This window comes from Nuphar pumila, chromosome 12 (assembly GCF_984573655.1).
Source record: "Nuphar pumila chromosome 12, dmNupPumi1.hap1.1, whole genome shotgun sequence".
Classification (NCBI taxonomy): Eukaryota; Viridiplantae; Streptophyta; class Magnoliopsida; order Nymphaeales; family Nymphaeaceae; genus Nuphar; species Nuphar pumila.
In genome coordinates this window covers 84,841,512-84,866,902 of record NC_143260.1, presented here as the reverse complement: position 1 = coordinate 84,866,902, position 25,391 = coordinate 84,841,512, and the positions used below count along the sequence as shown (strand labels likewise).

Sequence of the window (25,391 nt, the reverse complement as noted above, 5' to 3'; positions counted from 1 at the left end):
TCAAGACGTCGTGTGTCACACTCGCGAATTCTAACAAATTCTGCGTCAAGAATAAACATAATATATACTCTCTCAAGGCCTAATGCGGCCAACTGCTACCTATCAAGACTCACTTAAGGCGACATACTTTCCTATAAAAGCCCACCTTTCCACAGAAGGTCTGAAACATGATCAAGATCTAAAAATCAATACAGATCTAATTCTCACATCTGAGTTGGGCATAAAATCATGCTAAAACAGAAAGCCAAATCTATAGATTCACAACTAGCTATACTCATCAATATCAGAAAATCAATATAACTCACCATAGCCTTTCATGGCAATCAAAGTCACACAAGTTCCTCGTCGGACCTCCTGATCCGGGAAACGTACAACCTCACAAGGGATTACCGCTCTAGATGGTATACCTGGTCTTGGACAGTGTATATCCTCACAGAGATTCTACCACTCTAGCCGGGTTACCAGATCTTGGTCATACGAACCTTCTCAGAAGATCTTTGAGAACCCAATCCTCAACAAATGCCATAATCAAAGAAAATCACTACGATACCCGCATCAACACAAATGACCGCTCACTGGGTCGATAGCCACTAATAATCGACAAGATCCATGCCGAATCACCTGGTTTGGAAAAATGTACGACCTCACAAGGAATTACCGCCCTAGATGGTATACTTGGTCTTGGACCATACACTTCCTCATAGTTCACCGTCTTCGCGGCTACCCGGTCTTGGACAGTGCACGTCCTCACAGAATTCTACCACTCTAGTGGGTCACCTGATCTTGGTCATACACCCCCTCGCAGATAATCCATTGGATATCAGATCCTCAACAAACGCCATACCCAGTAATACATGCATCAAAACAATCGACTGATCAAAATAATTGACCGCACACAGGGTCAGAAGCCACCAAGATGGGCATAAGCATAAATACCAGCAATATGCATCGTATCACTTCTCATGGCAGAACAAATCACAAAATCGCACATTCTTCCAACAATTCTTATCACGTGGCATATCGATCATATCACATAGAAGATTTAAACTACGCAATTCATCAATGCCACAAGAAACATTATATCCTCAGATAGGACCTCAAAGCGTGCGCAATCAAAGCATAAATTTTATACACAGAAATACGCAAATAACGTATTATGAATCAACTAAACTTCAACTTACGTAGTTCCTACGTAATCCAATAAATTCACGGGATTCAAGTTGTATGTGCAAATAAGACAATTCAAATCTTTGGACAATCATATGCATTCACAATTCTTACCTCGAAGCACATCGCATTCGACCACTTCAGCGTGAAACACACGCACATATCTACAAGACTTCTCTAGTCCAATACTCGTGATACTCATCAATCATGCTAAACAGATATGATAGATTCACACAACCAATCATAAGGTGAAACCCTGCAACACAGTTACGTAGGTGTGATGTATCATCAAACTACCAATCATTTGTAGTCGTGAGGTGTCATATATCTAAGGGATCTAAACTAATGATTTGTAGGCGTACAAGTCAACCACCTAAAAGTTAATCAGTTATAGGCGTGACACGTCATTCACCTAATAAGCATCACAATCATTAAGATCACAAAGACACCAAAGTCACACGAAAATTCATCGATAAGCTTTTACTTAACAAAAATACGCAACAATACACACAAAAAGTCAAAAACTAAGACTAACAAAAGTGTCTACTCGACGCTTTCTATGTGTTCTGTTGCTACTACTGAGAAGGTTGGGGCGTACTGCCCACTCGCCGAAGGTCATCGACCTTCTCTATGCGACAATCACGGATAAAGTGACCCACTTTTCCACAATAAAAGCAACCACCAAAGGCTCGAGGACATGCCTGTCCACGGTGAATACGATCACAACTCAAACACTTTGGGTTTAACGGTCGTTGTGGCTCATTTCCTTCACTTAGTTTCTGTATTTTAGCAGGTCGACACTTGTTGTCAGCACTCTCCTCGGCAGACTTTTTATCGCGACGCTGGTTAAAGTGGCATTCTTTAGCAGAATGCCCCATCTTTCTGCAAAAGTGACAATCAACAGGGTTCCGAAGGCACATAGGATCGGACAAAACATGAGGGCTGACACCTCGCTCTAGATTGGTGCTCGTGCAAACCAACCTATCAACCTTATGATCCAGGTTCTGGACCATCGCTTGGAGCTGCTCAACTGCTCCGGTCAATGCGTCTATAGATTTGATCAGTTTATTGAACGACATTTAAGCAAAATACATTCTTTAATTAAAATACCTACAGAACAATCTAAAAGAAGTAGATACTCACAGTGCGATGCAGATGGCGGATGATCAAGGATTACCACTTTCCTTGTTGCTCTGATACCAAAAGTTGTAACGCCCCAAAATCGTAGACTTGAAACCTTTTATGAAAAAGGTTGAAAGCTTTGAAATCAATCATTTATCAGAGTTTAAAACAGAAGTTCAGCGGAAGATTAGGTTCAAAACAACAAGTCCCTAGACCTTGGGCACATTACAACCAAAAAGCAGTTTCCCTCTTACAAACCGATTTGCAGTTCAAATAGATATTTTATTGAAATTAAAGAATAACCACATTTTGGTAATACAGTTTTAGAAATGCAGAGTTATAATCAAAAGAGATGCTTTCAAAAAAACCTTATACCGCATCTATCAAAAGTATCCCCAGGAGCGCAACGTCGGGAAAGGGCATTGCCTTGAGTGCATCGCGTCATCATGCCATCGCAAGCTGTCTCAACCTGTTCACCACCTGCCCATGAAAATGGGTCAGTCACACAACAGACTAGTAGGGGTGCAAAGGACAAGAAAGAGCAGAAGCTGCAATAAGTAAGATAAACACTAGCTCAAGCAGAAACAAACAAGACTAGCAGATCTAACCAAATGTATTGTGGAGTAAGCAAAGCTCTAGTAAAGCAGACAGCTACGTAAAAGAGCAGAAAGGATCAGAGTGCTTGAACAGACCACTATAGCAACCTCACAAATATAATAGGTGAAGAGTAACTAACTCTATCCACCAGCCAAGCAAAAGCAATTGCAAAAGACAGGTATTCATAACCACATTCGTAATAAATACAAGTACCATTATATGGTTCAGCCTATCGGCCAGCAGCTACATTAATCGTGAGGCACAAGCAATTATAAGCTACACAAGATAAGCAATCAACTAGTATGAGAAACTAGTTATCACCAAGCACAGAACTGCGTAAGCAGTTTAACCAATAATGGTAACGCCTCGACCGGCGTACCTAGCTCAACGAGTAGCATACCTAACTACCGAGCTAACAAGCAAGCAAGCAAGCAATGCACGTCACAATATGCATATCTCAAGATCATGTGTATAAGTTATATCTTGTCTCATTACTGAGCAGGCCATTGTGGGTACGCACAAGGCAAAACGTAGAAACAGCCGAGATCGATTCGGGGGTCCATTATGCTATGTATTTTATTATACCCCGAATGACTGACTGAGTCCGCTTCCTAAGGGGACGGTCTGTGACCAAGAGAGTAAATCCCCAAAGGCAAACAAAGGCCCAATGGATGCGCATCCGTACTTCTGCAGAAGTGGCCCGAAGGATTTCCCCTAACCTCCGATGACTGAGGAAGGTCGGATCTTTGCCCGAGATTGCCATATATGACTGTCCATCGGAGTTTTGTACCATCCATCCTCTCTCTTGATGAACCGTTCTGAATGAGCGCGACGGAGGGTTTCTTAACCGCCGTCCCATTCTCATGCTCTGGTCTTTCAACCCAATCGAGCATCTTGCCTGTGAAGGCGCATGATTATTATTTAGGTGAGTTATACGCGCCTATTGCGCGTTCGAGACAAGCACACAATTCACATCTTACTCACAGCAGTACGCATCGTAACTATTCACATATACAATCACAATGAAAAGGGGGTCAATCCTCAGTGAGGGTAGAAACATCACTCTTGTGATCTCAAACACATGCCATTGCATGTTCGAGGCAGACATAGGCCTCTCATCCTACTCATCGTAGTACGCAACGTACCTGTTCAAAAGTACAACCACGATAAAAGGGGTATGGATCTCTCGCAGGAAATCCCCATGCCTCTACTTTATAGAAGCCTGCAGTGAACTCATTCCAGTTCCAACTGATCGTGCTCGGGTCCTTTAGACAATCGCGAGCAATCTGCCTATTAGGCGAAAGCAACATAACAGGATTAGCTTAATGTGTCAATACACGCTTAGAGGTTACTGTAGACCTCTCGTTCTGCTCTCGTAGCCCAAACATATCGTATGTGACTAAGGGTACAACTACAAGAGGAGGGACATGGATCCTTCGTAAAAGATCCAACAATACCTTCACGAAGGAAGGCACCACAATCATGGTTGAACCAGAAAGCTTAGAAACTAGGTCTCGCATCAAAGGTGAGGTAACGCCGATCTAGCGATGGCGCAAGTACCTCGCCAGGATTCCCGCCCCTACTCGTGCACAGGCTTCTAAACCAGGCTATCTGAGTCATATCGAATAGGTGAACTAAGGGTGTAACACACCTATCCCGAATGCACCGATTTGGGAGATCTGGCCGCTATCACTTTACAAGCTATACATTCCTGAAAATAGGATCGCACCTAAGACGATGTCTTTTGAGAACTGAAGTGCATAAGTGCGCGCCGTGGCTTGTAAGCCAAGTGAAACGATATACACTATACATTCGAAGTTGCACGCAGGGAGTGCAAGCTGACAAGAGGCAAACGCATGCACATACCAATACAAAGGCAAAACGAGGGACAAGACTCAGTGGGCGAAACCGTACCGCGAGGGTAGAACGCTAAAGCTCTACACGAGGTATGAGATCATACCTCGATCATCGTAACGCACAAAGCAGGCGACTACACAAGCAACTCGTGAGGTATAAGATCCTATACGAACTACGCCAGTGTAAAGGACGACTCATGAGGCACGGGGTTGTACCTCGATAGATCAATAAGCGCAAGTAAGAAAAGGAGCATGCGACAAATATAGGATACATGCACGAACAAGGCATATGCACGAAGCGCAGCATCAAGGTAAAGACGAATACATACAAAAGGTAAGTGCAAGAGCAAGCACGATAGCACAGGAAAGTAAAATACGAAGAGTAAAGCAGAAGCAAAGCCATGGCGCATAAAGCGCAGGGCAACAAGTAAAAACAAGAAGTAAAGTGCAAGAACGTAAAGAAGGACCAGGCATCCTGGAAAACAAAGGCAACCACAAGGAAGTAAATGCCAAGGCGCAAAGCGCGGGGCAGCAGGAAAGTAAAGCGCGAGAAAGTAAAGAGGACAAGGATCGCGAAACCGCGTCCTTGAGTTAAAAGACATGTAAAGACAGAAATAGAAAGCCTAGGCACATATAGCGCGGCGGCGACAGAAAGGAAAGTGCAGAAAAGTAAAGAGGACAAGGATCGCGAAACCGCGTCCTTGAAGGTAAAGACATACGTATATATATTATACGTATACATATATCGTCCTCTTTTAATTATCTTTCTTATTTTAGCATTTATCAGTTCATTGTCCTTTCACGCAAGAATCCCCTACCTTAAGGGGTTGCGGGTCCTCGTACGCATGTAGCGTAGGCAAGCAAGAGCTCGAGCCACAGAGGGCGAGCGGGATCCACCGTTCAACCTGGAGATCTTAGAACGTTAGTATATGCCACATAAGAAAAGAAAAGCAAACATAGCAAGGTCTCCTGCCTGCAGAAGGCAGAGGCAGGAGCTCTGCATCCTGCAGACAAGGGTGCCAGAGGCAGGGGCCTCAGCCCTGCTTGGCAACGGTAGCAGAGGCAGGGAGCAGGAGCTCCCTGTCCGCTAGCACAAGGAAAGGCAGGGGAGGGAGCAGGGGCTCCCTGCCACACCTGCCACAACAAGGCAGGGGGGTAACACCCCCTGTCAGAACAAGAGACAGGGGCGCAGCCCCCTGCCGGCAGCAAGAACAAGGCAAGGGGGCAAAGCCCCTTGCCGAAAAACAGCAAAGATGCAGGGGGCAAGCCCCTGCTCGAAAACAAGAAATCAGGGGGGCTTCGCCACCTGCCGGCACAACGCAGGAGGCAGGGGAGCCGCCCCCTGCCGGCCCAATGCAAGAGACAGGGGGACAGAACCCCCTGCCGAGGAGCAACAGAAGAGCAGGGGGGCTCCGCCCCCTGCCGAGGAGCAACAGAAGAGCAAGGGGCGAAGCCCCCTGTCGAAAAACAAAAGCAAAGACAGGGGGACAGAGCCCCCTGCCGGGAAAGCACAAGGACAGGGGGACAGAGCCCCCTATCGACAGATCCTCAAAAAGGAAGGCAGGGGGCTCAGTCCCCCTACCGACCCACGGCAAAAAGGCAAAAGGGGGGGTAACCCCCTGCCAGCAAGAAGCAACAGGGGGCTCAGCCCCCCTGTCGACCAACAGCGAAGAGGCAGGGGAGGTAACCCCCCTGCCAAAACAAAAGGCGACAGGGGGCTCAGCCCCCCTGTCGACCCACAGCAAACAGGGAGAGTGACAGGGGCTCAGCCCCCCTCCCCCTGTCGACCAAGAGCAAAAAGGCAGGGGGGAAACCCCCTGCCAAAACAAGAGGCGACAGGGGGCTCAGCCCCCTTGTCGTCCAACAGCAAAAAGAGTGACAGGGGGCGAAACCCCCTGTCAAGAAGAGCCAACGACAGGGGGCCCAGACCCCTGTCGACCAAGAATAAAGGGAGGCAGGGGGGTTTAGCCCCCTGCCAACCGACGATGATGACAGGGGGAGATCCATCCTGCACACAGAAGAGAGAGAGAGGAGGGTTATACCTCCAAGATCAGGGAGGTCGCCAGGCCGGAAGATCGAGGGCTATCGGACGGAGGGTGGTGGTGTTGCCGAAGCTGGAAGGCTGTCACCGGTTGCTCGAGGTCGCTGGCGCTGATCGGCAGGTCGTCGGAGATCACCGCCCTCACAGCCCAAAGAGGGGGAAGAACGTGGTCGCTGGTGGTTGAGGAAGCTGGCAGCAAGCTGCTGGCGACTGAGGGGAGGGACGCAGGTGCCAGCGCCGTCGGGAAACCTGCCGGACCGAGGAAAGGTGGCCGCCTGCGTCGATCGCCGGCAACCGAAGACTGACGAAGGCCGAAAGGTGGTCGAGGACTTCGATCTCCAGCAGCAGCGAGGGGGAGGCGACGATCGCCGGCGACTGCAGCACCCAGGACGGTGGTCGTGGCTGACGGGGAGTCGTCGGGGAGGCTGCCGGACGAAAACGCTCGCCGGCGTCTCTGATCGCCGGCGGCAACGTGAGGGGAGAGAGATCGAAGCAGAGGAGAGAGAAGGGGCAGCAATCGGGGACTCACCGGAGCTCAAAGGGGGAGAATCGTCGGTCGTCAGGGAGGCCGGTCGGACGGAATCGCTCGCCGGAGTCTCCGATCGCCGGCGGCAGCGGCGTGAGGAGGGGCGGAGCCGATGAGAGAGAAGGGGCGAGGGTTTTGCCCCTCGCCCGAGACACTGTGTCCTTTTAAGGACAACGGCTTCTCGAGAAATCGAGAAGCCGGGGCGCGGGTCTGCTCGAGCTCGGATCCAGCCCGGATCCGGGTCCGACACAGGGGGCAGACCCTGACTCGTGTCCGACACGTGCGGGGCACGTGTCTGACACGAGTCAGACACGATTTTTTTTTTTTTCCGGGCTTTACAGGAACTGTTTCTTCCCTCCCTCAGTCTTCACTGGTAATGGTGGTCGCTGCCCTGGGCCGCCGGGATAGGTCTTCTTCTGATCACCACCTGACGCGGGTGACTTTTTGGCTTGCACACTTTTTGAACGCTCTCAATCCTCGTTCAGTAGGGTCGCTGCTGCTACCGCCGCAGAAAAAGTCGCGGGCATGCTTGTGAGAACCCTATGCCTGAGTCCTTCCTTCAGTCCGCGAATGAACTTTCCAGCCCGCTCGTGATCATCCTCGAATAGATGAGGACAGTAGCGCTCCAACCGCTGAAATTTGGCGATATACTCATTCAAACTTAAGTTGCCTTGGCACAGCTCCAAAAATTTCACCTTCTTCTTTTCCCTCGCATGCGAAGGGAAATAGTTTCCGAGAAAAGCTCTCCAGAAGGCCTCCCAAGGAATCACCTTAGCACCTGGGAACTGCACCTCCCGGGTAGTGTCCCACCACTCGCGAGCGTCGTCCTTCAATCGAAAGGACCCGAACATCGTCCTCTTATCGTCAGGAACGGACAATACTTGGAACACCCGTTCCACCTCTTTGACCCAACTCTCCGCCAAGTCAGGGTCAACCTTGACAGAGAAGGTAGGAGGGTCAAGCTTCAGAAATTTTTCATACGTGGCGGTTGGTGTATTCCCAACAAGAGAACCCGGATCCTGCTGGGGGCGACCCTGGCTACGAATCACCTCTGCCAAGGAGTTGAGGGTATTCATCATGAATCCCCTCTGCTCACGCAACTCATCAGCCATGTTGTTGCTTGAGTTCCCCGTCATCCTTAAAAAGCAATCAGGTTTAAGAGTAAAAAAAAAATACTGAAGAAGCACAAGAAGACATAAGTATAGGAGCAAAGGCAAAAATATAGATCTTTATTACGAAAGTCATTTATTTTGAATCCAGCAGTGCTGGTACACAAGCAAAAGTTCTATTATGTAATTATAAATGAGTTTACAGACTCCAACAAAACTGGGTAGGTGCTACCTCCCCTTAGGGACGGCTAGAGTACTTCCTAAGATATTCCCTTCTATTACCTGTGCGTCGGAATCTGCGTTTAGGGGTGAAGAGAAGTGGCTCCCCATAGGAGGTCTCCTGCCCGTAGAGGGGCGTCACCGGAGTATATTCCGGTGAGCCAAGGCTATAACTTAAGAATCCGTCGCAGGCATGTATGTGGGTGATACACCACCCACTGGGTCTGCTCAAGGTGGTGGTTGCTCGCCTATAGTCGAAATTGCGATCTTGCCATCGTGCTCGGCCTTGCAGAGGCAGGCATCAATGGTGTGCCCTGATTCTCCACAGAATACACACTCCTCTGCGAACTCAGGGGGATAAAAATCTCCCGATGACTCTTGTGGTGTCTGATGGTGCACCCGAACGTGTGAATGCGCGAACCCACCTTCTCGAGCATACACCTCAGCCCACGTTGCTGCCAAGGGTATTTTGGTAGGCGATCGGTAGTGGGAAATCCTGATCATCCGTAAAAATGGGTAGAGGAGGGCGGTTAGCCCAGTAACCAGCCCCGAACATCCCATGTCCACCCCTCACCCTTACGGAACGGCCACGCACCCTACGCGTGCCCCTATCGCGACTACCACTAGAACCAGCAAACGAATTCATCTATCCGACAGTACTACGAATAAAAACAAGAATATAATTTAGTTTAAACATGTTATAAAATATCAAAGACTTACTTAAAGCGCGATGGGATGCTCAATAGTCAAGATTCACCTCTTTCTGATCTGGCTTTGATACCAAGTTATAACGCCCCAAAATTTCAACTTGTGATTTCGAAAACATTATCGAAAAACCTTTCAAAAATTTAAAGTTTTCACTTTTAAAAACGACAGCGAAAGACATTTAGAAAGGAGCACAATTCAACAATCCTGGGTACGTTAGTTGAAAGATCACCATTCACATGAACAACTACTAAAAAGGAATTGAGGAAATAATGCAATAGATTATTAATAAAATCTGCAGTTTATTACAAAATAAACAATTTCCCAAAGTTCCATAATCTAAAGAAAACTCAGAGCCAAGACGCCAGCAGAAAGAAGGAAAATCTTGAGCCATATTGCACCACGCCATCGGCCGCCTGTGAAGTCCTACTCATCACCTGCCCATGAAATGGGTCAGTTTCATAACAAACCAGTAGGTTCGTGAATAAATAAGTAGAATAAAATAAAGTAAGACATTCATGAGATAAGCAGTCATTATATTAAAACAACCAATACAATTGTAATCTATTCTAACAAGTGTAATATGTGTAAAGAGCTATTGTTGAAGCATTTCAAGCAGTGTAAGACTCAATCATCTACAACTATTCAAAAAGATATTCTTTAAGTTCTGATATTAACTGGCCTGTGGGTACGCACAGACGTGAAACGTAGAAACAGTCGAGACCGATCCGGGGGTATATTATGTCAAGTGTTTTCATTAACCCGGATGGTTGACTGAGTCCACTCCTAAGGAGATGGTCAGTAACCAAGAGAGTAAATCCCCAAATGCATTTGTGGCCCATGGATGCATCCAACTTCTGCAGAAGTACCTGAGAGTTACCACATAGGATAATTTATGGTAGTCTCAATTCTCCTAACTCCGATGACTGGGGAAGCCGAGTCTTTTGCCCGTGGGTGGTTGTTAACAACCTGATGGGTACGATGGGGGTTTCTTAACCGCCGCCCCATCCTACATGCTCTGGTCTATTAGACCCACTCGAGCATCTTGCCTGTGAAGGCGAGTTGTCACCATTTATGTGATCTCAGCATTGTGTTAAATGCACGCATCGAGGTTACTACAACCTCATCATCCAACCATCGCAACACACATGGTACGTACTTATCCAATAAGTAGGATCGTACCTTCCTAGAGGTACGACTACGATGAGAGGGTAACAATTAATGTTTTATGGTTCTTTTGGTTCGTACATGACATGCATTGCTCTTTGAGCAATTGGCCTGTGAAGGTCGACATTATCTCATTGATATCTATAAGGTGTTGATTTCCCACTTCAAGGTATTTCATTACCTCTTGTAAAACTTATACCGTACCTGTCTTAGGGTCTGGTTACAATAGCAATTGCGGTGGGTTTCTCCCTAGAAATGAGTTTATTTACAAGTTTACATTAAGTATGCAGTTTAAAAAGAATAAGCATGCAGAAACGCAGAATAGACAATCACAAGTTAAGTAATCCAACAGGTAAGCATGTATGCCAATTAAACTATTTGATTCTCGCTAGAATGAGTGTACCCATAGAGTTTACATTAAGCATGCAATTTCAAAAGGATAAGAACGAGAAGAACACTGCCCAGACAATCATAAGTTAAATACTTCTTCAGATAAACCGATATGTAAAATAACTATTCTATCTCAAAAGTCTTATTTATTTCATTCATCCAAAATCCTCGTGCGACTTTCCCCTACCTCGAGATGTCGTGCAGCTGCGTGCGTCTACGAGTGTAGATGACACGAGGCTCAGGCCGCGGAGCCAGAGCGGGGTTCGATGCAAAGTCTGTAAAAGTGAGTATTATTATGACATAGCTGTCAAAAGAACAAAAGGACAATGGTAAGACCCGCCCTGTCGGCGGAAACTGATGAGTGGCAGGGTTAAGGTTCCTGCATAACAGAAAAAGAAATAGAACGGTAGAGGCCGACGATCTTGACCAAATGGCGAACACAGGGGCATCAGCCCTTGCCACGAATGACAAGACAGCGGATGGCAGGAGCATCAGCCCCTGCCAGACAGAGCAGCGAATGGCAGGGGCTTCGGCCCTGCCTGACAAGCAGTGAATGGCAGGGGCCTCGGTCCTTGTCAGACACAACAGGCAACGGCAGGGGCCTCGGCCCCTGCCTCACAAGAGTAACAAAATGGCAGGGACCTCGGTCCCTGCTTGACAAAGCTGGATGACAGGGGCCTCGGCCCCTGTAACCCAATGAATGGCAGGGGGCTCAGTCCCTGCCAGTCAAAGCGGCAATCGGAAGGAATTGCGGCCCCTGCCTGACCCAACAAGGAACTGGCAGGGGTCTGCCCCTGCCAAAAGAACGAATAATGGTAGGGGCCCTTGCCCCAGTCTGACAGAACAGGAAAATGGCAGGGCCTCGGCCCCTTGCCTGAAGAATCGACGAATGGCAGGGGTCTCAGCCCCTACCTAACAGAGTCACGATGACACCGAAAAGGGGGAAAAAGGGTGCCACAGGGGTGACTGGACCCCTGCCGGCTCTTTGACAGCCCCAAGAGGGAGGGAGAGATCGGGACGGGGGGGTGACAGGGGGACGACCGACCTCCTGTCGGTCGCCCGATCGCCCGCAGGGGAGAGGGGGGTGTCGCAGGGGCCATTGGTCCCCTGCCGACACTCCGGCGAACCCCCAAAGAAAAAAGGGGACGACAGGAGCCCCGTAGGCCACCTGTCGGGCCTCCGATGAACACAGGAGAGGTGGGAGGCGCGGCAGGGGTCGTGCACCGCCTGTCGGCCTCCCGGTGAACCCTCAAGAAGAGGGTGAAGAGGGAGGGTACGGCAGGGGCCATCCCCCCCCCCCCCGTCGTGCCTTCCGGCGAGGCGACAGAGAGAGGGGCAAAGAGAGGAGACGGCGTACCTGGGAAGAGAATCGTCGGTCGTCAACGTGCGCAGGGAAGGAGGAGAGGGCCGACGCAAGGGGAGCGAAGAGTTGTGTGCCTCCCCTTGCCCTTCTGCAGTGCTTTTAAAGGCCTCGGGGGGGGGGGGGGGGGGGGCGCTCGGGAAGAGGATTTAAAATCCTCTTCCTGAGTCGGGTTATTAAACCCTACCGATGACGGGCCCGGGTCGGGTCCGGACCCGACCCGGCCCGGGTCTGTTACAATTTAATTTTTTTTTTTAAACTGTGGGTTTTACACATTTTGTTTATTAATAAAGATTTTTTATTTTATTATTGTGTTCTTCCCTTTATACCCTTTCATGGGTTTTGCTTGAAGTGTCTTTTAAACATTCTTTTGTTAGATTCAAGTGCTTTTGTGGAAGATCACTATTTCATTACATGGTATCAGAGCAACGGAGACCATAGATCTTGAAGTGCTTTTGCCTCGATTTTCGTGCCTAATTTATAAAAGGTGTTTAATCACCTTGTTTTTGGCTCAAGAAGATTTGTTTGAATAAAGTAGGACTTACGCTACAAAATTTTGTTTGGTTCCTCTCGCTTGCTCTCTTATCTACTCTTTTCTCTCCCTCTTCTATCATCTATTTCTTTTACCCTTGTAAAAGATGGATGACAATGATAAGATCACCATCATACCCATGAAGCTAAACGATACTAATTATGTAATGTGGGCTTCGATTATGAAACACCACATTTAGGGAAAACGATTATGGGGTATAGTAGATGGTTCTGATTCGGAACCTAAACTATCTCTAATCAAGAAAGAGAGTGATAAAGAGGTTCCTCTAATGGAAGAGGAGAAGATCAAGGCGTTAGCCACTTATGAAAAGAAACGGAAAGAATGGAAGATAGGGTATGCAAAAAATATGTCATGGCTAATAAATAGCGTAGACATTAAAAAATGCTCTAATCTTGCTACATTCGAGCATGCCGATAAAACTTGAGAATATCTCAAAAATATGTATTCCCTTAAAGATATTGCACATGTGTGTAATTTACAAGACAAAGTTCGGACAATGACTCAAAAAGACAAAATCATTCGAGAATATTACAATGAGTTGTCCAAACTTTGGGAAGAGTTGACTCTTCTTGAGCTCAAATGGCATTGTGCCGAAGATATCGAGCTTCGCCAAAAGCAACTCGATATGGAACATTTCTATCAGTTTGTAAATGGTTTGAGGCTGGAGTTTGAATCCACCAAATCGGCCCTTTAAAATCGTGGAAAAATTCTTTCTATTGTCGATACTATCGAAGAGCCTACCCTGGAGGAGAATAGGCTAAGAAAAAATACTTCTAAATTTGATGATGATTTTGTTCTAGCAGTGTCTAGACTCGAAAATCATACACGCACTTATAGGCTGCCTCATTTTGAAAAACAAAATAGTGATTTTGAAAAAAGAAAAGTCATTTGTCATTACTGTCATGAATTGGGGCACTATAGGCCTCAATGTCCAAAGTTAAAAAGAAGAGACGAAAAAAGAGTTACATATATTGAATCTGAGTCAAAAGATCAAGATGCACCTGTTTCTATGGCTCAATTGATGAAAATTCTTCAACCTCTTGTCTAAGGGGTATCCACCTCAACTAGAGCGGTTGTTGCATTTCTCTCCGATCCAGATAACTTTCCTTGGCTTTTAGATTCTGGTACTTCTTTTCACGTGACCTCAAATATCGATAGCTTATCCGAATGTCCTAAAAACAACTCAAGTGTGTCAAAGGGTTTTACAACTGATGGTACATCTCTTGAAATTAAAAGAGTAAGATGTTTTGAAACTTTTCAAAAATGTAAAAAAAATCATTTTGTTCCAGAAGTTAGATACATCCCTAAACTAAATTTGAATCTCTTATCTGCTTTACAAATAGCTGACTATGGATGTAATATCTCATTCTCTTCTCATGGTTGTTGGGTACAGGATCGTCAGTCAGGGAAGCTGATTAGGAAAGGCCATAGAAAAAGAGGACTATATTACATGGACTTTTTGAAATTGCCCAAGAATGTGTTTTGTTATAATGTTCAGAAATTAGAAATAGATTTATGACACAAAAGACTTAAGCCATCCTCACATATCTAAAATTCAACATTTTCCAAGTTTGGAAAAAAATTGTAATTCTGAAAATTTCTCTTATAAAGACTGTATTCTTGACAAAATAAAAAAATTACGGTTTCATAGTAGAACTTTTGTTTCTTCAAGACCACTTGAGTTAGTACATTCGAATGTTTGGGGACCCGCAACAGTTATTTCTAAAAGCGATTATGCATATTATGTCATTTTTGTTGATGACTTTTCTAGACATACTTGGATTTATTTTCTTAAATATAAGTCTGAAGTTTTTACTAACTTTCAAATCTTTCATAGAATGGTTAAAAATAAATTCCAAAATAATATTTTTATCTTTCGCACTGATTCAAAGAGAGAGTTTATGTTCAAAGAATTCAATGACTATCTCAATTTATATGGCATTACGCATCAAAGATCATATCCACACTCCATAACAGAATGACTTAGCCAAACGTAAACATCAGCACATTATGGAAACTACTAGGACCTTGCTAATTTCAAATCAAGTTCCAAAAGGTTTTTGGGCTGAAGTTGCCCTAACTGCCACCTATCTTATTAATAAAATGTCATCTTCTTCATTAAAGAATATAACTCCAATAGAAAAACTTGTCAATTTATCTCCTAATTATTCTAGATTAAGAATCTTTGGATGCAAATGTTTTGTTTTTACAAACAGAAATGACAAATTCTTTCCTCGTGCAATCTCATGTGCCTTTTTGAGATATGCTGATAATAAAAAAGGCTACAGGTGTTTCGACTTTCAAAATGAAAAATTATGTGTCAAGAAATGTTTCTTTTTTTAGAAAGGAAAGCTTCTTTGAATTTGAAAAATCAAAGGATGTCACCGAATATTCATTTTTAATTGATCTAACTTCAAAATCCAATGAATGTGATCTTGAATGTAACTTTGACAATGATCAAAGTCTTATTGTTGTTGAACATGATGATAATGGAGAACAAATCCACAGAGATGTTAGTCTACAATATTCAAGACGTAGAGAGCAGAATCTTCCATGTGCATTAGAAAAATACTAAGAAGTTTCACCCAGAAGGATGTCTAAAATTTCTAAACCTCCTGAAAATTTTGTGTCTTACGAATCCTTTTCACCCATATGTAGGGCAGCCATTACATTAATACAATCATATGTTGAACCGTCATCCTACACTTAAGCCAAAAATCATATAGAATGGATAGAAGCCATGAAAACAAAATTGGATGCATTAGAAAAGGCCAACACCTAGACTATCCAAGATATTACTCATGGTAAGAAACCTATAGGTTGTAGGTGGGTATGCAAAGTCAAAACCAAAAGTGATGGAATCTTGAAAAGGTATAAGGCCTCTCTAGTGGCAAAAGGATATGCCTAAGAGTATGGCATCGATTATGAAGAAACATTTGCTCCTGTCGCCCGTATGACCACTGTCAGAACCTTAATAGCCTTCGCCTCCATTAGAAAATGATTTATCTTTTAATTGGATGTCAAAAATGTGTTTCTAAACGGGCATCTCACTGAAAAAGTATACATGGAAGCCCCACCTAGTATTAGTATCTCTAAGAATAAAGCTCTTTGTCAAGAAAAAACTCTTTATGGTCTTAACAGATTTAGTCATGTTATGCTTGATATTGATTTCCAACCTTGTTTAACTGACACTGCTTTGTTTATTAAGAAATCTAATACAGGTATCATTATTCTCCTTCTGTATGTGGATGATATGATTGTAATGAGATATACGAAAATATAAAGAGTGTTATAAGCACTTGCAATGTCCTACAATGAACAAACAAAAGAGACAATAGCCAAGTCCACAAAGGGACAATACATACACAAACCACCTTGAGATAGGCAAAAATATAAGTCTCTTTATTGAAAGAGAGAGAGAGAGAGCTCTCAAGCATGAAAAAAATACAAAGGGGTTCACCCCTATTTATACAAAAGAAATAAGAGGAAGGGAGGCCACATGGCCTCAAAAGGAGAGCCACAAAAGGGGGTTCCCATGGAGTCGTTAGGAGCCCCCAACGGTCACAATTGTGACTGTTGGGGGGGCCAATGACTCTATGGTGGGGCCCCTTAAGTGGCTTAAAGAAATTAAAAAATAAAAAATAAAATAATTACAGAAAATAAAAAAGAAAAAGAAAAACAAGTACCCCTATCAGGTACTGTGTGAAATGACCATAATACCCCTATCAGGTATTATGGTGTATTTGAAGAAATATATATATATATATATATATGTATTGATACATATATTTTAACACCCCCCCTCAAACTTTACAGGGAGATGACAGAAAGTTTTTCAAGAAGAAACATGAAGCGGAGAGCGAGAAGAGCTTTAGTAAAGAAGTCCGCCAGCTGATATTCTGAAGTGACATATAGAAGAGTAATTGTTTCTCGTAAAAATTCATCCCAAACATAATGACAGTTCATCTCAATATGTTTGGTGCGCTCATGGAAGGTGTGATTGCTTGCAATATAGATGGCACTCTTGTTGTCACAGCATAACTTCGAAGATCCATCAATATCAACGCCCATGTCTTTGAGAAGACTGCAAAGCCAAACTAGTTTCATTGTTGTGGTTGTCATAGCCCGGTATTCAACTTCAGTAGAAGATAGCGAGACTTTTTGTTGCTTCGTGTATCTCCAGGCGATTAAAGAATCTCCTAAAAAGACACAAAAATCGGTAGTTGAGATTCTATCATTAAGGTTACCTCCACAATCTACATCTGTATAAGCAAGAAGATTTAAGAAAGAATATGAGAATAGAAATAGTCATTTATTTATGGTGTTTTTGATGTATCGAATGATCCGGAGCACGGCGCTCATATGCACAGTTGTAGGAGCATGCTGAAATTGGCTTATAGAGTGAACCGCATGAGCGATGTCTGGTCTGGTGATGGTCAAGTAAGTGAGAGATCCAATGAGTTGTCTGTAGGGTGTGGGATCTTCCAGAAGCACCCCGTCCTCCAACCTTAATTTGGCATTAATGACCTCTGGAGTCTCTACCTTTTTATCATCTGAAATGCCAGACTTAGTACATATATCTGCAGCAAGCTTCATCTATGACAAAATATATCATCAAGGAGAATATGTGACTTCAATGCCAAGAAAATATTTAGGAAAGCCTAAATCAGACATGTCAAAATTATTTTTTAACATATTTTTAACATGAACAATACTATTTTGATCATTCCTAGTGATAATCATGTCATCAAATAAAGTAATAAGATAACAATACTAGTACCTGCACTTTTAACAAAGAGAGCAGTGTCAGTATAACAGGAATGAAATCCTAATTTAACCATGATATCACTAAAACGATCATACCAAGCCTTGGGGGCTTGTTTAAGACCATATAAGGCTTTCAAAAGTTTAAGGGTTTGACCTTGTCCAATATTAATTCTGAGTGGTGGATCCATATATACTTCTTTATTTAAATTCCCATTTAGAAATACATTTTTCACGTCGAGTTGATATATAGGCCATTTTTTGGTTGATGCGACAACTATTAGAGTTCTGACACTAGTCATTCGGGCTACAGGAGCGAATGTTTCCTCATAGTCAATTCCATATTCTTGTGAATATCCCTTCGCTACTAACCTGGCTTTATATCTTTCTAGTGATCCATCGCTTTTAGTTTTAGCTTTAAAGACCCAGCGACATCCAATAGGTTTTTTTATGCGAAAGAAGTTTGACTATTTTCCAAGTATTAGTCTTTTTTAGCGCATCTAATTTTATTTTCACTGTTTCAACCCAATGCGGTAGAATCTTAGCTCGATTATAATGAGCGGGTTCATAATATGAATGTAAAGTTATTAAACATGCCCGATAATTGGGTGCTAAAGACTCATAGGATACAAATCTATTGGGTGGTATTGATTCTCCAGAAGAGCGCCTAATGGGGGGCTCTTCTAAAGATTCGGAAATTTGAGAGAATTTCTCTAAGGCACTAATAGGCCTTTCTTGATCTCTTCGGGTGTAAACATTAATATTTTCATTACTAGTACCATTACTTGGTGGTGACACATCAAAATTGGACACTTCACAAGTATCCTCTATATTTTCAAGATGATCCATAAAATCATCGTTTATGTCATCAACAAGATCATGTAAAAACATATAATCAATTTCATGCGATTTTTTCATTTTTTCAAAACTATTCTCATCTTCTAAGAAAGTTACATCTTTTGAAACATAAAGCTTGTCATTTTTTAAATCAAAACACCTATAGTCTTTTTTATTTTTCCCATAACCTAGAAAAACACATTCAATTGCCTTTGGAGACAACTTATCTCTCTTATGTAAGAGAACAAAGCATTTACAACCAAAGATGCGAAAGCGATTGAAATCGGGTGAGAATTTAAAAAGTTTTTCATAGGGAGAGGCATTCTTTAATTTTGAGGAAGGCATTCTATTGATTAGGTATGTTGAGGTCAGGACGGCTTCGGCCCAAAAAAAATCAAAATATTTCTAGAGACCAGCAATGTTCTAGCGGTTTCTATAATATGCCTATGCTTTCTTTCCGCTAGCCCGTTTTGTTGTGGAGTTCTAGGGCATGATTTTTTGTGACAAATTTCATTTTGTGTTAAATAATATTGGAATTCATTAGACAAGTATTCACCACCGGAATCGGTTCTCAAAGTGGATATATTACTTTGAAATTGGTTTTGAATTTTTATATGAAATTCTTTGAAGGAAAACACTTTTAATTTATGACTAAGGAAATAGATCCAAACATATCGAGTAAAGTCATCGATGAAAGTAACATAGTAAGAGTAACCCCCTTTAGACATGACCGGAGATGGAGCCCAAACATCCGAGTGCACCAATTCAAAAGGTCTTGAAGAAAGAAATGTTCTAGCTGGAAAAGGAATAGACTTCATTTTTCCAAAAATACAATCTTTGCAATTAATGTCTTTTTCCTTACAAAATTTGTTTTCAAATGGAAAAGGATACATTTTTGAATAACTTGGATGACGAAGCCTTTTATGCTAAGTTTCAATACTTTTCTCTTGGACATAAGAATAAAAAAAGTTTGTAGGAAGGTTTAGATGATCCATATAGTAGAGGAGGTCCCCCTTCCTATAGCCTTGTCCAATCCGCTTTCCGGACCGGAGATCCTGCATAAAGCAACCATTAGATGAGAAAGATATTTCACATCCATGGTCGGCAATTTGGGAGACCGAAAAAAAGTTTAAATTTAATTTTAGAACAACTCTAACTTTTGGAACAAAAAGATTTTGAGAATTTTAGGAGTTTAGAGTTCCAATACTAGAAATTTTCAAAGAAGTTCCATCGATCGTAGAAACACAAGAGCCTTTTGAATTGGTGCAAACATCGACTAAAGCATTTTCATGAGGAGTCATATGAAAAGATGCTCCGGATTCTAAGATCCAAGAGTACGTACCGGGTGATGATATAGACGTAATGGCCGCACCCGATGTGGAGGAAGTAGCTTTAAGGATTTGTTGAAGAGCCATGGATATTTGACCAAGGGCCTCTTTGAGGTCACCATTCTTACCTTCATCTTCTTTGGCGGTAGATTCTTCAAGAGAGGCCACCTTAGGCTTGAAAGTTCCATTGAGCTTTGGACAAGCGGGTTTACTATGGCCCGGCTCATAGCAATGATGACATACAATCATTTTTCTTCCTCCATTATAGTTTCCTTGTTTACCAAAGTGGAGGGGTTTATAGGTTTTTACATTATTGTCGGGTTTGAAAACGGCAAGCACTGAGTCTTGTTTCTTCTTAAGTGATTTCGGCTATAGCATCCTCTATTGGAGGAAAGATAGATCTATGGAGAAGTGATGACCTCACTTGCTCAAATTCGGGATGTAGCCCAAATAAGAATTGGAACAATCGATCTTGCTCAATTTGCTTTTGTCTTAATTCGACATCTTCCGTAGCAACCCATTTTGGCTCTAAAAGAGCCAACTCATCCCATAGTGGGTTTAAAGCATTATAGTAGTCTTGAATACTTAAATCACCTTGTTTGGTGGTTCTAATTTTTTCTTGCAAAAAATATGCTCTTGCAAGATCCTTTTGGGTATACATACCCTTCATAAAAAATCAAGCCTCATTGGCCCGACGAAATTTAGCTATATTAGCACATACCTTGAGTTCGACGTTGTTCATGAACCAAGCAAGGATTTTTGCGTGATTGTTTTCCCAATCTTCAACTTCATTTTGATGATTTTCAATGGCTTTGAGGCGAGCATCTCCCTGAAGAGCCTTTTCTTGTCCACCTTCGATCTTTGTGAGTTCCAATCTAAGTTCCGGAATGGAACCCATAACATACCCCCAAAGTTTCTTGCCTTTGAGGTTGTTCTCCATTATCGATGCCCATATCACGTAGTTCTTTCCATTAAGTTTGAAGGATAAGTCGATTTTTGCTTCCATAATGCCACCAAAAAGTGAGAAAAATGGAGACAATAAATGAGAAGTATATGTACCACGCTTCTTCCTCTAAGAACCGAGTGGCTCTGATATAATGTAATGAGATGTGCGAAAATATAAAGAGTGTTATAAGCACTTGCAAAGTTGCAATGTCCTACAATGGACAAACAAAAGAGACAATAGCCAAGTCCACAAAGGGACAATACATACACTAGCCTTGAGATAGGCAAAAATATAAAAGTCTCTTTATTGAAAGAGAGAGAGCTCTTAAGCATTAAGAAAATACAAAGGGGTTCACCCCTATTTATACAAAAGAAATGAAAGGAAGGGAGGCCACATGGCCTCAAAAGGAGAGCCACAAAAGGGGGTTCCCATGGAGTCATTTAGGGCCCCAACGACTCTATGGTGGGGCCCCTTAAGTGACTTAAAGAAATTAAAAAAATAAAATAAAATAATTACAAAAAATAAAAAAGGAAGAAAAACAAGTACCCCTATCGGGTACTGTGTGAAATGACCATAATACCCCTATCAAGTATTATGGCGTATTTGAAGATATATATATATATATATATATTAACAATGATCATCACCGGAGGCGACAAACAGGGAGTTGCAAATATCAAAACTCTTCTTAAAGCTCACTTTGAAACGATTGACTTAGGGTTATTGAGATACTTTTTAGGCATTGAAGTTGCTTATTCCCCTCGGAGATATTTGATATCTCAATCTAAATTTGCTTTTAATATTGTTTCCAAGTCTAAAATTACAGATGATAAGAAAGTGGACACACCAGAAGTTGTCAATGTTAAAATGAAAATTGATAATGGAGAACTTCTTGACGATCTTACTCCTTACAGACAGCTTATTGGAGCGCTTTCTTATCTTTTCATTACTAGGCCAGATATAACACATGTTCACACTGCTAGTCAATTTCAACATGCTCTCACCTTTGTGCAAATGGGAGCAGTTTTGTGTATTATTAGATACTTAAAGTCCTATCTTTCATGAGGGCTCTTCTTGTCTGCTTCATCGTCTTTAAATTTAATTGCATATACCGATGCTGACTGGAGAGGTGACCCCAATAATAGGCACTCAACTACTGGTTTTTGTGTGTTCTTAAGTGAATCATTGATTTCGCGGAAGTGCAAGAAGCAGCAAAAGGTATCACTTTCTTCCACCGAAGCTGAATACCGAGTCATGGCAACTACCACTATGAAAGTTGTTTAGCTCAGACGATTGCTAGCAGATATGGGAGCTAAAGCAATGCAAGCGTCAAAAATGTGTTGTGACAACAAAAGTGTCATCTACATTGCAAGCAACCGGACGTTCCATGAGTGCACCAAACACATTGAGATGGATTGTCACTATGTCAGAGAGAAGTACTTACATGGGATCATTAATCTGCCATATGTTACATCGGAGTATCAATTAGCAGACTTCTTCACCAAGCCTCTCGGTGATCCTAGATTTCACTTCTTCTTAGACAAACTTTTGTTCCTTGTACCGTAAGTTTGAGGGAGATATATATATATTATATATATATATATATTCCTCTTTATTATTCTCTTTTCTTTATTTTCTATTTTTTAAATATCTAGTTTAACTTAAACTAGATATATTGTTTAGTCAAGTTCCTAGTTAGAACTTGACTGTAGTATAGTCGTTGGACCTTTGTCCAACGGCTATATTTAGAGTCGTTGGACAAGGGTCCAACAACTCTAAGGAGAGCTCAAAGTGAGCTCTCCTCCTCTCCTTCCATTTTGTATAAATAGGGGTGTTCCTCCTCAATAATGTATTCAATGCTTCTTAAACATTTTGTTTATTAATAAAAAAAAAATATTTTATTATTGTGTTCTTCCCTTTATACCCTTTCATGGGTTTTGCTTGAAGTGTCTTTTAGACATTCTTTTGGTAGATTCAAGTGCTTTTGTGGAATACCACTATTTCATTACAGAATTCACTATTTTTATATAGGCTACCTTCCATGGAAAGGCTATTTACTAGCTCTCCCCTCAGACAATGTCCCCTTGACGAAACAAAATGGGCAATCTTTCTCTTTCTCGCTGAAAGCCTTCATTGTTCCGATCAGGACAAGTGGGTTTGTTTGTTTCGTCCTTCCATCAATTATATTGATGGTCTACTTATGACAAAGAAAACAATGCATATGTGACTAAGTTGTTCTTGTTATGGGGATTCTGGTCATCATAAATACTTCCTCCGATGCATTTTCCCAAGCCAAATATTTGCTCATAGATAAGATTTCTATGGAGGTTACAATGGGAAGCAAGACAGACACACTCTTTAATTCAACAGCAAACCAGATGTGAAATGCTCAAAAAAACTTTTGTGGAAAGCAAGACAGACAAATTTCCTAATGGATGCAGCTTTGCTCGACTTCATATAAGATGAAATGGGGCCACAAAAAGTAGAGCCTCTGGGAGAAAGTACACCACTTCCCATGGAATGCAAATATGTCTTTGGAATTAGAGACAGCATAATTCCAAGATGGGCATTCAGTTTTGAAAGTTAATAAGCTGCTGATTACATCCAGCATATTCAGGATATAAACTACGTGCCAATACATTCTTTGACTAAAGTTAGCATTAACCATGAGCCAATTGAGAATCTACAGATGCCCATCCAGATTCAGTTCCTTCTTCCTTACAACCATTCTAGTTATTTGTTTTACAATGATGATGCAATAAATGATAATTAGGTTTAGCATTGGTCCAACCAACGTAAATAACTGCTGATCCAAACTTATTCCGGTTAGTGCAAGAACGATGTTCCCTTGCCGAAGCTTAAGCCTCTCGAAATCATGGTTCTTTGATCCCCTGTGAATAATAATCCTTCTCAAGTACAGGTGTCAGGACATCAAGTTTGCACCTGAAAATAGATCTACAGCCAATACCCTGCCATATCAAATGCTTTTAACTGCCTTCAACAGACTTCTTTCTCAGGATTTCAAGTCCGTTTGAAATTACTTTACAGGAGCTTAATCATGATGTACTTTTCACGCAAAAACTAAATACTGATACATGAAAGAGCAGCTGATCCAAAATGTATTGCCACATACAAAAGTACAGCAGAAAATGGCATGAAATTATGGATTCTCAAGCACATTTCAGCCGCACAAAGGGAGCATCAATAGATGCAACATAAACAAACATAACCACGTAAAACTAGAAACAATCAACGGAAAAACCATTCAACCAAGCCCAAATTTTCACATTTCTTGCAAGCAAACACCATTATCAATTAGTAGCACATTGAAAATTATCATCTTGAGATCAATCCACACGAACCCCAGCACCAAAAAATCAAGTCTTTACGTCATTTCCAGCTAAAACCAACCACCTCACATGAAAGAAACCCACAAAAACAAGGGAATCCAGTACAAGAAGAGCAAGAAAAAAAGTGAAACAAGAGCGAGAGAAGACCCAAGAAAAAGGAATGTCTCTCACCAATGTCACCGGAGCTTCTCCTTCACAACGTGCTTCTGCGCGGCCTCCCTGATCTTGTCTACGTACCCTTCGATCGGAGGCGTCAGAGTTGCCATGTACCGGTTGGCGGGGAAAGGCGTGAGGTCGGGGACGAGCGCGGCCTCGCGGAGGTGGTCGGGAAGAGCGGCGATGGCCTCCTTCTTGAGCTTGAGCAGCGTCGACTCTGCGGCCTGCCGCGCCCTCGTCTTCCTCATGAGGACCCTGCTGTACTCCTTGGCGAGCCTCCGCCCGTCCTCGACGGTGAGCTCGTACTTGATAAGGACCTTCTCGTCGATCAGCCCCAAAGAGACGGGGTCCAAACCGGGGGTGCCGATCCAGGAGACGCGAGTTCCCGGCGGATGTGGTGGCGATCCGCCGGCGGCGGCGTCCTTCTTCTTGGCCTTGGCCATGTCGAGCTCGCGCTGGCGGTCCTTGCTGATGAGGCCGAGCTTCTCGCGCTCGGCCTCGCGCCGCTGCTGCTTCTCGGTGAGGTGGCGGAGCGGGGTGGCCGCGTTGAGGCAGGACTCAGCCATGCGGCGGAGGCGCTCCGCCTCGCCGGAGCGGCCGCGGCCCTCGGTGGGGGCGGCGGCGGGGGCCTTCTTCTTGGTGATCTTGGACCGCTTCAGCGGCTGCCCCGACTTCAGCTTGGCCTTGCCCTTGGACGTGCCGCTCACGCCGGCGCGGGCGGTCAGGACGGCCGGAGAGGCCGCCGGAAGGGGCGGAGCCGGCGACGGCCGGAGCGCTCTCCACAACGAAATGCTTGCCCTGCGCAGCATTGCTCTCTCTCTCTCTCTCTCTCTCTCTCTCTCTCTCTCTCCTGTAGCGGTGACGGGTCGGGTATTCAACCCATTAACCCGACCAAATGACAAAAAAAAGTCGGATTTTGGTTTTTTCCGGGTCCAGAAAATGAAAGCCTATACTCGACCTATACATATAAGAGTAATGCGTTCCTTACGCCCCCTTTTCATTAGGTCTCTTTAGGCCCCTTCAAAAATCATAGTTTTAAGTATTTTTCTCACGTCTAATACTGTAGATATGATCTATAGGTTTTGTTTAGTGAAACCGGTTTTTGGATCGCCTGAATCTGACATGTATACAGGTTTTTTCGGTGATCAAAATCAATGGTTATAAAGTTACCAGTTTTTCCCAGCTTATCAATGTTCAT

The 25,391-nt window shown here is 43.3% G+C and overlaps 1 protein-coding gene across 2 annotated transcripts in view; it reads right to left on the bottom strand.

Moving 5' to 3' along the window:
* The window catches only part of LOC149821109 (uncharacterized), a 49,139-nt gene extending 24,100 nt beyond the window's left edge, over positions 1 to 25,039 (bottom strand). The window contains exon 1 of one of the 2 annotated variants that reach the window (XR_016426459.1): positions 24,209 to 25,011. Coding sequence is in view for 1 of the 2 variants with exons in the window: in XM_089982527.1 (XP_089838653.1) it covers positions 24,214 to 25,002 (789 nt within the window). In the remaining variant the exon portion in view is untranslated. Of the gene's footprint in view, positions 1 to 24,208 lie in introns of both variants that reach the window. The other variant, XM_089982527.1, reaches the window with a different exon arrangement.
* Between the last annotated feature and the right edge of the window lie 352 nt (positions 25,040 to 25,391).